General features: G+C 44.2%; 1 protein-coding gene across 3 annotated transcripts in view; it reads left to right on the top strand.

Moving 5' to 3' along the window:
- Positions 1-13,490, top strand: part of LOC123759435 (apomucin) — an 82,438-nt gene that overhangs the window by 66,569 nt on the left and 2,379 nt on the right. For 2 of the 3 annotated variants that reach the window (XM_069335238.1, XM_045744508.2), the window contains 9 exons: positions 2,748-2,923; positions 5,018-5,239; positions 5,406-5,613; positions 6,788-6,847; positions 8,259-8,387; positions 10,099-10,310; positions 11,400-11,522; positions 12,128-12,268; positions 12,476-12,784. In XM_069335238.1, the coding sequence (XP_069191339.1) occupies positions 2,748-2,923; positions 5,018-5,239; positions 5,406-5,613; positions 6,788-6,847; positions 8,259-8,387; positions 10,099-10,310; positions 11,400-11,522; positions 12,128-12,268; positions 12,476-12,784 (1,580 nt within the window). The remainder of the gene's footprint in view (positions 1-2,747; positions 2,924-5,017; positions 5,240-5,405; positions 5,614-6,787; positions 6,848-8,258; positions 8,388-10,098; positions 10,311-11,399; positions 11,523-12,127; positions 12,269-12,475; positions 12,785-13,490) is intronic. The other variant, XM_069335239.1, reaches the window with a different exon arrangement.

The raw sequence follows: 13,490 nt of genomic DNA on the forward strand, positions 1-13,490 counted from the left end.
GAAAGTTGCAAAGGCAGAGCCCAAGAGTTGAAGCTCAACTCTCGTTAACACAGTTAGAAACAAAGGTGGACATGTTCAAGAAACAATTAGAAGAGTGCCTGCAAAAAGTGCCGGAACAACCAGGTTGTGTTGGACATTTTGGGCGTACGGGTCGCTCCAAGCAACAGTATTTAACCAAGTTCTCATACGTCAAGCCTGGCCCCGGGCCGGGCTTGGTGAGTAGAAGAACTCCCAAAACCCGTTCCAGGTATACTCCAGCCATACATACTGGGGCTAGGCTTGGGGAGTTGTAGAACTCCTGAAATCCTCTCCAGGCATACACATAAATAAAGGTTAGACACCAAATCCTCAGCATCAAAGCTCAGTACAGCAGCTCATTCAATAGACCACATCCTCCTCCTCACAAAAAAAAAAAAAAAACTAAGCGAAGGAGAGCGGACCATGATTGGAGGACTTTGCTCATAGGAGTGAAATTCCCATTTGGGACACGCGCGGGCCATTGAATCACATGAATAAGGTCAAAATGTACCCCTGGTGACCCGGACCTCCTCAGGTGTGGGCTGGGCTGCTTAATTATCCCAGGTGAGACCGGACGGCGTGAGTGTTGCCGGCAGTGTTTTATTTGGGTTTGTTATTTAGATATATTGTGTTTTAGACACGAGAGAGAGAGAGAGTACGTCGAAAACGGGCTTTCAATTTTTTTGTTTTCGATAAGTGAATATATACCAGGAGGGGGGGGGGAGTCCTAACGGTGACAGCAGTTGAATGACGCACAAAAACCTGTTGTTCGTCCTGTTATAATCGCTGTTCCTAAGCTCAATTCGAGGCGAAGGTCGACCCAGTAAATAATATCATCTTGTACACCGTCCTGGTGCAGCCTATCACTGGAGCGGAAAATCTTTCTGCTTTTGTTTATGGGTAAATGCGGTTGGTGTAGTAGTGACAGTGGTGGTGTTGATTTGCGCTTCCGCAAAACCCCTATTTTTTTTTTTAACCTTTTTTCTTCTGTCTGACACACTCTTTCAAATTGCCACAGACGCTTATTTAAGAAGTTGTGTCAGGCGAAATACAGAGGTGGTTGTGTGTTCCAGAAGAGATACAAAGTTGTATTGTGTTCCCATGAGTGGGCGCACTATTACAGAACGAACCACGAACACCCACAGTACCCGTTAGTTCCTTTCTGGATCCCCCAACTGGCTTACAGCCTAACATCTGCCCTGAAACCCCTCGCCCCCCTGCCAGCCATGCCCTATCCCACCACATACCCTGTGTGATCCAAGAGTCATTCACGACAGAAGCTTAGTAAACAGAATTATGATTTCGAGGACAACCACTTATAACACCAGTGGGAGTTCACACATTCCAGCACCGCCAAGGACTGCAAGCCGGGACTCGGGTCAGGTGTCATCTACGAATCAAATACCGTATATGGAGGCGGGATTACATCTATTGCTGTTTATCAGTGTGTTGAGGGTGGGTTGATACAGACGCCTGTGTATCAACAGGCGTCTGCGGCCCTGGGGCATACTACTCAGACACCCAGGAGTTAGGAACTATGCAAGCAGTATGGTGCACGTAGGAAATGATTCAAAAAACAAGTATATTTGGTATAAAACTTGGTATAAACAAGCAGTGTTTTATAAGCAAGCAGTGGCACAGACAGGCCGCCAAGTGCGGTGACGGAAGCTAACAGAAGAACATTGTGGAGTGGGTGTTAGGTCTGTTAGCGATGCAAACAATGCCTACGAGAGCACAGAAACAGGAGCTCCTGGTAACGGGAGCAACAACAGACTGTAGCACTACCACAACCACCACTATGGGTATAAATTGCCATCCACACTTCCGTGGTAATAAACATTCCATTCACCTGGACTGTTTGGGGTTTACCCATTCACTATGGGTTGTTACTGCCACCACTGCTGTTGGTAAAAACCACCACTTATGTTATCACAACCCACCTCCCTCGACTACAACCACTTCCACCGATACTGCTACAAACAGTCCCTTACCACTATTACTGCTACAATCCTCACCACCACTATTGCCTCTACCTCAACCACCACTGCTATCAACACCACCACAGTCACTACTACACCAACCACCACCACTGACAGAACCATTATTGTCACCACCACTACATCCAACATTGTCTCCACCACCACTAGTACCGCCACTACCACTATTACTACCACCACCACCACCACGAGTCTAATGACGCCAACACTGCCATCACCACCTCCACCACCACCACCACGAGTCTAATGACGCCAACACTGCCATCACCACCTCCACCATCAGTGCAAGTGCTACAACCACCGCCACTACCAACCACAACTCGACAACCACCATTTCCAATCCAAGAACTGATTACATCCTTCAAATAGTTGATGGGAAGTGGTTGTTGAAAGCATCCCGCCTCATATAATTACCTTGCGCACGTCTCCACTCCTTTGTCGGCTTGTGTGCTGAATGATCGCTTTGTTTACATGCTAACTGCTGTCTGTTGTTTCTCTCCAGGTGGTTATAATGACCTTTATTTAATGTTTAATAGAGCGTCTTCTGTATACAGAGCGTTGCGGCCCGCAAGCCCGCCAAGTCTCTCTGTCCCGTTTTCTGTTCGTAGGTCCTCTGGTTAGACTAGGGTAGTCTCCCCCATTTTTTTTTCTCTCTCTCTCATCTTTCCCTTCCCATATCTCTCTCTTCCTCACTGGAGGCTTCCTCTACAAGTCCGTGTGTTTGCTCCGCAGGCGGCGACCCCGGGGTACAGAACCAGAAGACCCCAACTATCGTCTTGCTGACTCCAGAGGGCGCCTTCCACTCCTTGGGCTTCACCGCCAGGGACACCTACCACGACCTGGACCCCAGAGATGCCAAGCGGTGGCTCTACTTCGACAAGTTCAAGATGGTCCTGCACGATGACCAGGTGAGGCAAAGGTGCCTTGTTACACAGGGTGAGGGACGAGTGCCTTGGTAGATAAGGTAAGTAGACCATAAGTACAATGAGGAATTATGGGTAGATGAGTTTAGCATGAAGGTAGGTGGAGTAAGAGAGAGAGTAGATGGAGGGTGAGAATTGTAGGGAAGGGGAGGTGGAAAAGTAAGGGGTACACTATCTGCCATTTAACTTCAAAAGTACAGCAATGTTATTCCCCACAGATCATTATTTATATTGTAGACAGGAGGTATAATGGCATGTTAGGCTAGGTACTTGTCTCAGTGTGGAAGTGTGGCTGGTAAGATGTTTTATCAGTCTTGTTGTGAGTCTTGAGTCACGCTGACGTGTGAGGTGATGAGGGTAGGGGGCAGCGTGAGTCAGGTGCAGGGAGAAGGGGGGGGGGGCTCGAGTGGCTGGAAGTGACTCTTGAGTTAAGTAGATTGTGATTTGTTCTGGAGTCTGAGTGTTGCTTTGTGGTTGGTATACATGTGATTAAGTGTTAAGCCATTTTCCCCTTGGTACATTGTGTCAGTGGTCATCAGCCATATTTTTAATTATAATTGTGTAATGTCTCAATTAATTCTTGGATATATTATATTGTGTTCCTACCCCAGAGTAAACTGGTGTTCCCATTTTACACATAGTTGTTTTACTTTATGATACCAAGATTATTATTGATATTGATACGCTACTGTGATTTTGATTAACTGTGACTGGAGCACGAGCCTGACTCAGTGGCGTAGCCACAACACAACCCAATGTACCTTCATGTATATAAATAAATACAAAATAAATAAATAAATGAATCTGATGTTCGTCGTTCGGAGTCGAATATGACCATGACTTCAGTATTAGGTCGGCATACAGCTAAATAAATAAATAAATATAGCGGTGGTGGGTGTTGGTGTGGTGGTGGTGGGGGGGAGGGGTGTAGGGGTGGCAGTGGGTGTGGTGGTGGGGGGTGTAGGTGTGGCAGTGGGTGTGGTGGTGGGGGTTGTGACGAGGGTGGAGGGTATAAGTGGCGTGGTGGTGGAGAGGAAGGAGGTCCGGGTGCTGGTGAAGGTTATATATCATTACTATTCTGGCGTCCTGATGACCTAATACTGTTGAAAATATCCATGGTGATACTACACGTGTATGTTAACACACACCTCGCTGCTGAGTGGACAACGCTCTGGGGTCGTAGTCCTAAAGGCCCGGGTTCGATCCTCGGTAGAGGCAGAAACAAATGGGAAGAGTTTCTTTCACTCTGGTGCCCCTGTTCACCTAGCAGTAAATAGGTACCTTGTTGTTAGACAGCTGCTTCCCGGGAATGTGTGTGAGTGTGTTAGAGAGAGAAATATATGTAGTAGACATACTAGAGGAAAAATAGATTGGTTAAAAAGACCGGGTCCAAGAGCTAACAGCGTTTGATCTAGTATGAGAGTAGTGAGGAAGAAAGTAGCTATTTACTGTGGGTTTGAAGTGGGGAACACTGTACTGTCAAGCACAGGCTGTGTTGTTGAGTTGCTGTTTACCCTCGCTACTCTCCCTCTCCCTGAGTCCTCACCTCAACTATCCCACAAGATTTGCCACCTGGTCACTACACCTGGTCACCACACCTGGTCCCTACACCTGGTTACCACACATGGTCACCACACCTGGTCACTATACTCCAGAGTGCGTAGTCACTCCTCGTCTCGCTGGCGTCCGGCTTGGCCTCCCGGTCAAGCAACTGCGCAATACCCGTGAAACTGAGCGAGCGTGGGACTTCCTGTGGAGATGGAGGTCCGGTGGAAGGCTGTGGTTACCTGGTGGTTATCTTGAGGTTATCTTGATTTCGGAGCTTTTAGTGTCCCCCGAGTCTGGGGGTGGTGGAGTCATTACCTGGTGGAGTGGTGGAGCATTACCTGGTGGAGTCAGGTATGCTCAAGGTTGCTCTCCTGTACATCCTTCGTGTGCTTTCTGCGACTCAAACCGATTTGGGGCCCCGTTGTTAGGTAGTTGTGCTGGTTCTTGACGACCTGTCCATCTTGTTAGCATAGTAAGGATCTAGTTGAGGATCCTTCCCGCTCCCAGCCCCTCACTACCCCATCTCGGCAGAGTCTGAGCCGCGACACCCTACTGGAGGCCGCCAACGGCAAGAAGGTGGAGGCGCTACAGATCTTCAGCCACGCCCTCAGGTACTTCAGGGACCACGCCCTGCGCGAGCTGACGGATCAGGCGGGCGTGGCGGTGCTAGAGGAGGACGTCCGCTGGGTCATCACTGTGCCCGCCATCTGGAGCCACCCTGCCAAGCAGTTCATGAGGACCGCCGCCTACCAGGTCTTCCTCATAGCCTCATATGTATATGGACCTGGAGATACTGTATTATATTCAATCAAGAGCCTCACTCTCTGTATTCCCGGGTTCTTGAGAGCTTGTACCTTATAGAGTCTCCCCAATATTCACTTTTCTGACATTTTCTAATCCACGCTTGGCCATCCTCCAGGCTGGTATGGGCTCCGCCAGCCGGCCGGAGCAGCTCCTGATAGCGCTGGAGCCCGAAGCCGCTGCCATCTACTGCCGCCGTCTTCGTCGTCACCAACTGCTGCCTGAGCGGCCCCCAGAGACTCGTACTGCCAGAAACTCCATCAATAGGGACTCCCTCTGCGCCTCTGACTCCACACCCACACCTGCCATACCTGAGCTAGACAGAGGTACGTTCATCTCCATGATCACAAAGATTACATGCCTTTTGCCACAAAGTGGTAGGTATCAAACAGGTTAAAGGTAGTTGACCAGACCACACACTAGAAGGTGAAGGGACGACGACGCTTCAGTCCGTCCTGGACCATTCTCAAGTCGATCTTAAGTCGAATGGTCCAGGACGGACCGAAACGTCGTCGTCCCTTCACCTTCTAGTGCATGGTCTGGTCAACATACTTCAGCCACGTTACTGTGACTCATCGCCTGCACAGGTTAAAGGTAAGTGTGTGTGTGTGTGTGTGTGTTTGGGAGGTGGGAGAAGAAGCTGTTGTCTAGTCCTTTCCAAGTGTGTATGACCTGTGTAGGTAGTATGTGTTCTTGTTGCAGTCTCAGTGAAGGACGTTAACTTAACACTGTGATCAATGTCTGTTCAGCTGTGGTTAATTTACTTTAAGTTCCTCGCTAATTTCATATCGTGTTTAGTGCGCAAATATTCCAATTGGGTTTCCCTTACCTGAAGGGGGAAGGGAACTAATAAGGAGAAAGTACCAAGCCATTACGACTACATAACACTTGGAAGGGATCAGGATAAGGACTTAGGATGTGATGGGGGAAAGGAACGATACCCAACCACTTGGACGGTCGGGGATTGAACGTCGATCTGCATGAAGCGATATGGTCGATCTACCGTCCAGCCCAAGTGGTTGGGCTTTTCCTTGCCGGAGACAGGCAGCCTCTTAGGCATGGAATTCCCGCGGTGCCAACTACTGACCTTACCCAGGGTACAAACTACATCAGTTGTTGCCAGGTACATATTTACTGCTAGGTGAGCAGAGGCATGAGGTGTAAGAAAATGTTCCAAAACGTTTCCGTTTTGCTCAGGAATCGAACCTGGAATTCCTTCCACACCCTATATGGTCGTCCTGGCTTAGTGGGTTCTCCTGATAATTACCTTACCTTATAGTATATGTAACTAGATGTACCTTACATATACGGGAATCAACACCTGTTCTTGTAACTATGTCCGTTTCAACACCTGTACTCGTATTCACACTTGTATCTATATCCGTAAATCCTTACCCATACCTGTACTTATGTTTGTGCACACACCTGTACTTGCACCTGTATTGATGTACAAATAATTGTTGCTATGTTTGTAAGTCTGACCCTGAAGTTGTCTTACAGAGGAGCTCATCTCCCTGCCGTTCCGGAGTGTGGAAACCGTCGCTGACTGGCTGAGGGAAGGTACTGATCACTCACTCACTCACTCACTCACTCACTCACTCACTCACTCACTCACTCACTCACTCACTCATCTGGTGGAGGTGTAGTGCCTGCCTGTGGTAGAGAGGCTAACCTTGGCAGAATATAACTAAACATTAATGGCTATACCTTTTCATATTTCGCTTATAGTGTTACTGGTCGGGGTGGATGTGGGCCGTGACCAGCAAGTGGGGTAGTGTCTTGGTTAACGGATCACTGTAGCACCGGCAATGCTAGAAGAAAAACACCTCACTAATATCCACCGTTATTCTTCCAATTTGCACAAATACCCGTAGCAAAGGGGGGCCACTGCCCCCCCCCTGCAAAGGGGGGCCACTGCCCCCCCCCCCCCCTGCAAAGGGGGGCCACTGCCCCCCCCCTGCAAAGGGGGGGGGGCCTGGTCCTCCCCAACCCTCACTATATAACCATATATATATCCACCAAAGCCTCGACTTTGCTTGCCATCACCTTTCTTAATACATGTAACGTTTCCAGGGTGTTTTAATGTGTGTGTTTATCGTAGATTATTTTTTTTCCGGTAGGCTTCCACGTTTGATGTAGATGCTGTTTTGTTACAAGAAACTTTTCTTGAGGTTTAAATACTTGTAGCATGATACCTTGCACGGTAGTATAACCTGCTTTAACTGTTGTGGTTGGGTTTTGGTAATGTATTTTTTATTACCCACCTTATTTATTATGTATGTTGTGTTAGCCAAAAGTTTCTTAGTATCTGTTGCAATACTATTGCTTTATGTAGATAGATATACAGTAGTAGAAGATATCATACATATACATTAATATACAGTTATTAATATATATATATATATATATATATATATATATATATATATATATATATATATATAATATAATCTCGGGGGTACCAACTTGGGTGGAAGGAGACCCATAGTCTTGTAGGACAAAAACACACACTGTAATAGAGGGGATTTTTAGGTCCCTTCTAATGCAGTTCCCATGTTCTGTTGTCCTACCCCCCCCCCCCTCCTTTTTTATGTTTTGCTTTTATATATATATAAAGGTTACAAGTTGTACATTGGTGAGGGTAATATGGATCTCTTGCAGCATGTCAGTTGTCGTCAAGCTGGAATTTGTACAAGTTTCGCTGTCAAAAGGACAAAACATATAATAGGTATAAAGATAAATAGGACAGGCGTATATAATTTAATACAATTAAATTATATTTAATTATAAATCTAATAAAAATAGTACAATTAGTAGAGAAACTCTCCCACACAAAGGGTGGGGAGGGGGGGTGAAGACACTTAGACAATGCGGTGGTGCGGACGCCCACACAATAGGGGGGTTATGGACGCCCACACGAGAGGTATAGTGTGACACTCAGTAAGACCAGGTTGACCCCCTCCTCTCGCAGACACGGTGTACGCAGTGGTCGACTGTGGCGGCGGCACCGTCGACATCACTGTCCACCAGATGACGGACCGGACCACCGGACACCTCAAGGAGCTGCACAAGGCCACAGGAGGACCTCACGGCTCCATCGGTAAGCGATGATTATATCCTCACCCGGTGTTCGTATGTCTTGACGGCCTGGAGGTGGCTGTTGTGTTGTTATAGATTCAGCTACTCGGAACAAGTTCCAAGTAGCACGGGCTATGGTGAGCCCGTAGTGGACGTTTTGTATAAGTAACTGTAATTATCATATGTGTTTTTGTTTTTGTTTTTATCTTGCTCGTCGTGATTACGAATGTAGGTATGGCGTGAGTTGGTAGTTAATGGTGTCAGGGGTTTCGTTGATGGTAAAGTGTATCCGAGTGCATGATTGCTCTTGATAGGGGGATGAGCTGTTTATTATGTAGTACTTCAGCTGTGTCTAATGAGTTTTGTCGTTGTGGCCGTCGATTATTTCGATGTGATTTATCAGGCTACCTCACTTAACTATTTAGTTTACTATTAAGTTTGCATGCTAGACCTATACATTTTATTATAATTTTTATTTTTATTATTATTATTATAATTATTATTTTATTATTATTATTATTATTATTATTATTATTATTATTAAGGTGGAGAAAAGATCCAATACATGTAGAAGTGTATTATTAAATCGAATGTTCGGGTGAATCTACAGCCTTTATCAAGGTGTTGTAAACAGTGTATTGAACAAGGATTCGCAGTCATCGTGAGGATAAACCCTTCATACATCCTGCACCAATCATCAAGAAGAAGAACAATAACAAGGATTCCAAGTGCTGGTGTTTATATGTGTGGGAGAACGCCTCACACGGCGTCCATCACTATAGACGCGGTTGTGGTCACGACGCTCCCCAAGGGACTCACCGAGGGGGAGCGAGTGGTCACTCGCTCGAGTCAGCGAGCTCGAAACGCTCGAAAAAGCGTCGAGTCGTGACTCGCCGCTGTTTCATATGATCGCTCAATTGTCCTGCTTTGTGGGAACTGTGGGCAGCGAACCGGGGAAAAAATTGTCCTCACTCTCAACACCACAAGTCCCTGGGGAGCATGACCACAACAACGTGAACAAATCCACAAGGGCCGTAATGAGGGTTCGAACCTTCGCACGGGATGTTTCCAGCTGTGCCTTAGTCGTCTAGTGATGGATGCTTTATGAGCTATTCATGCCAGTGCCTACTCTTGGGTGGCTTAATTTTCACCAATCAATCAATCGAATCCTTGTTCAATACACTGTTTATACAACACCTTGATAAAGCATGTAGGTTCACCCGAAAAAATCGGTTTAATAATGCACTTACACATATATTGGATCTTTACTTTTAATCAAACATTTGTGTTAAGCAAAGAATTGTAATAAACTTCTTTATTATTGTTATTAGTATTATTGATATTGATAAAAAAAACTTCAGTTATGTTGCTATGTAGTATATATAAAGAATTTAAATACATTAAAAGTCTTTCGCACTCTCCTGAGTGTTTATACAAGACCTGAGCGTAGAATATGAACAGGACTTGCATCTTAACTAAGATGTAAGTCCCGTTCATAAGATATACTCAGACCTTGATAAAGCTGAGTGGGAAAGACTTGGTGTATTTAAATTTTGTACATAAACTACATAGTAACATAAGTGTAAGCCTTTTATATCGAGTCATTTTGCCTGTGATAAGATATTACCATAACTGAAATTATTACATTATTATTATTATTATTATTATTATTATTATTATTATTATTATTATTATTTTTATTATTTTTATTATTATTATTATTAATGGTGCAGGTGTGGATGCGGAGTTCGAGAATTTTTTGGAGAAAATTTTCGGCACAGATTTCCTTGCAACATTTCGACAGCAGCGACCAGCAGCTTATGTCGACCTTATGATTGCCTTTGAGTCCCGCAAGAGAAACGCGTCACCTTACAGGAGTAACCCCTTAAATATCGCCCTGCCATTTTCTTTCATAGATCTATTCCGCAAATTCAAAGGCAAAGACGTAAGTTTTCAGAAAATATTTTAATGTACAGTATATGAATTGATAGCTTTTTTGCTAGTGCAGTGTTGTTATATATATGCTTTAATAGTGTAATGTTATTTTGATTTATGTTTTAAATCTAATAGGTACTTTAATTTTGAAATTAACAATACAGTTGTGACTTGCTTGATACGTTTTTTTTATTAACAAGCTTAGGTATACACAGCAATGTGCTGCTACCCTATTCTATATAGGTTATAGGCCTACAGTTGTATAATAAAAATATATGTCAGGGTTCGGATTGGAGACACAATAACATAATTCTTTAGTCACATATGATTGTACATTTATGCAATTATTTATTTAAAGTTATAAATTTGTTAGTGATAATTTACAGTATCAACTTACAATTTTAGAATCTGCTGTATAAATTATGGGAATCAGAAGCTTCTAAAAATATGAATTTAAAGCATTAGAAAAAGGGTCCGTCGGGATACAAGAAAGCTGTATGTAAATATGTAAATGAATTTCCTTTAGAAAGAGCCTATAACCGGGCTTTGTTTCCATTCTCACGTGATGGTCATTACGTGACCATTGACCAATTAATCATGTTATAGGCACCATTAACAGGCTGTCTAAACATGATGAGTAAAGTTAGTCATTTCACTAAGGCCACTTTATTGACCTACCGTAAAATTGTGCTAATTGCTTAACTTGCACAGACATAAACAATTTCTCCTAACTGGGCCACCATGAAATTGAATTGCTTGCAAATATTGCAGACAACTTTTGACAGTGTTGCATATTGCTGTGACCACATATATATATATAATTAATTATATTGTAGGAACTGCATTGTAATTTGTAAATTTAGTCTCATTCATGTAATTTGCTAAAAGTTATCAATACAGACTTTAACATACCTGTCTGTCAAGAACCCATGTTACAACAAAATAGGGTCTTGCAAGAGTTAGTGCAAGTTAGTAAAAGTTAGTGATATTTAAATAAGAAGCTTATTATACATATCACTATTTATAGTTATATATTTTGAAAGTAGCATTAGTAGTAATTGTTTTGAGTCGACAGTCACATTGTTACACTGTGTGGCAGGTGGAATGGGCGATCAAGAAGCAGCAACATTTGGGAGTGAGGTGGTCAGCCCAGGGCATGTTGAGGGTGGAGCAGGAGACCATGAGGCAGCTCTTCCTGCCAACACTCTCCAGCATCACTCAGGTGAGAGACTGTCAGTGTGGGGATACATGGAGGACAGTGGGGGGGGGGTGATACATGGAGGACGGTGTGGGGATACATGAAGGACGGCAGGGGATACATGGAGGACGGTGGAGGGGAGGTAGAGAGCGAGTATTGTCCATAGGAATACTGTATGTGAAACAAAATCCCTATAGTTTGTTCTACGACTGTATACGGCAACTAAAGGACTATATGACACTGCTAGGGATCCTAAATAGACAAATGTGGTCAGACTAATAATACAGAACACAACCTCATGCAAGAAAGATAAAGGAAACAGCTAATTGCATTCAATTTTGTAACTAGCTCAACAAGATTGCAACTTGCTTAGCTAAATGAATTGTGAGGTTCAGTCCCTGAACCCATTAGGATAGGTATGGGGTGCATAATAAATGAACTAAACTAAACTGTATCCATTCCCAAGAGGGAAGCAGGGAGGCAATTTGTCGTGTTGATTTTCTCTAACATTACAAAGAATAAAAAAGTGGATTAAGAGGTATTATAAAAATAGTATATCATGTTACCAGAGAACTACATGCACCCAAAACGTTATATTTCCCAGCTCCTATAACCTTTCTTTTTTCTAGGCGATAGAGTGTGTGTTGTCAGCGCCGGAGGTGGGTCCCCTGCAGTACATGTTCCTGGTAGGGGGCTTCGCTGAGTCGGAGCTCCTGCAGAAGCACATCCGGGACACCTTCGGCCACAGAGTTAACGTTATTATCCCGCAGGTGTGTAGTTGACCAGTCAGGCTTATGTGACTACACTCCTCATTCACCCGAGCTCTCTATTCTCGTTTCCTGAGCCTAGAATATTTTTGCCAGTAGTTCTGTATGGTCTAATATTTATGAGTTTTATTTTGTTAATTTGCATAGCCTCATAATCCATAGATATATCATATTTACACAATGCATTGGATTTCTCTGTATGGTGTCCAGGGCATGGGTCTGGCAATCCTGCGAGGCGCCGTGCAGTTCGGCCTGGACCCCGGCGTGGTTACTGTGCGTCGGTCCCGCCTTACCTACGGCGTGGGTGTGCTGAACCGTTACCAGCGGGGGCTACACCCACCGGAGAAGCGGGTGGTGGCCGCTGGCGCCGAGTGGTGCGCTGATGTGCTCGATCGCTTCGTGGTGGTGGACGAGAGTGTGGCTGTGGGAGACGTGGTGGTGCGCTCCTACACACCCGCCACGCCCGCGCAGTCTACAGTCATCCTGCACCTGTACGCCACACACAGACACGATGCTAAGGTGAGCGAGTGTGGTGCCCGCCTCGTACTGACACCGGAGGCAAGTCTTGGTGAGATATATTTGCTTGTCTTTCTGTGTATATTTACCTTTTCCTTTCAGTTGCTGCCACTTTACTCTCCCTGGCAAGCTTAAGGCCTATACTGATTGTGTTTTAATAATATCATTATGTGTGTCTGACCTCTGATAAAGTAAATACAAATTTATTGAACTGCACCACAAGAACAATAAAGCCAAGATGGCTCTGATCTGGCTGTAACTCGATCAGTTCTGGCAAATCTATTTTACTAATTCTCATCCTGTAGGTAATTTTTTCCACATTTGTTGTTGATTTAGAATGGGAAGGAGAATGAAATTATACATGGGGATAAGTTTAAATCGAAAAAGGTAATTGCTTTTATATCTAAAATATAACCTATAAATGAAGTTGAGCTTCTCACTTCACTCAGATTAAAAATGCTGTGTTCTAACGTCACTGTACTGTATATATAGATTACATTTTTATTTGTGTAATATCCCCCTTACCTGAAATAATAGAAATGGTAATGTTTAGTGGTCAATATAACAAAGGGTGGATTAAAATAATTTAAATCTGGCTTGATATACCTTAATCTTTTAAGTGAAACTGCTTAAACAACTCATACTAGTGTAGCAATGTCTCTTAAGTTGTTACGAATAAAGCTCTCTAATCTAATGTGTAGTGACGACC

Source organism: Procambarus clarkii, chromosome 32, assembly GCF_040958095.1.
Source record: "Procambarus clarkii isolate CNS0578487 chromosome 32, FALCON_Pclarkii_2.0, whole genome shotgun sequence".
Classification (NCBI taxonomy): domain Eukaryota; kingdom Metazoa; phylum Arthropoda; class Malacostraca; order Decapoda; family Cambaridae; genus Procambarus; species Procambarus clarkii.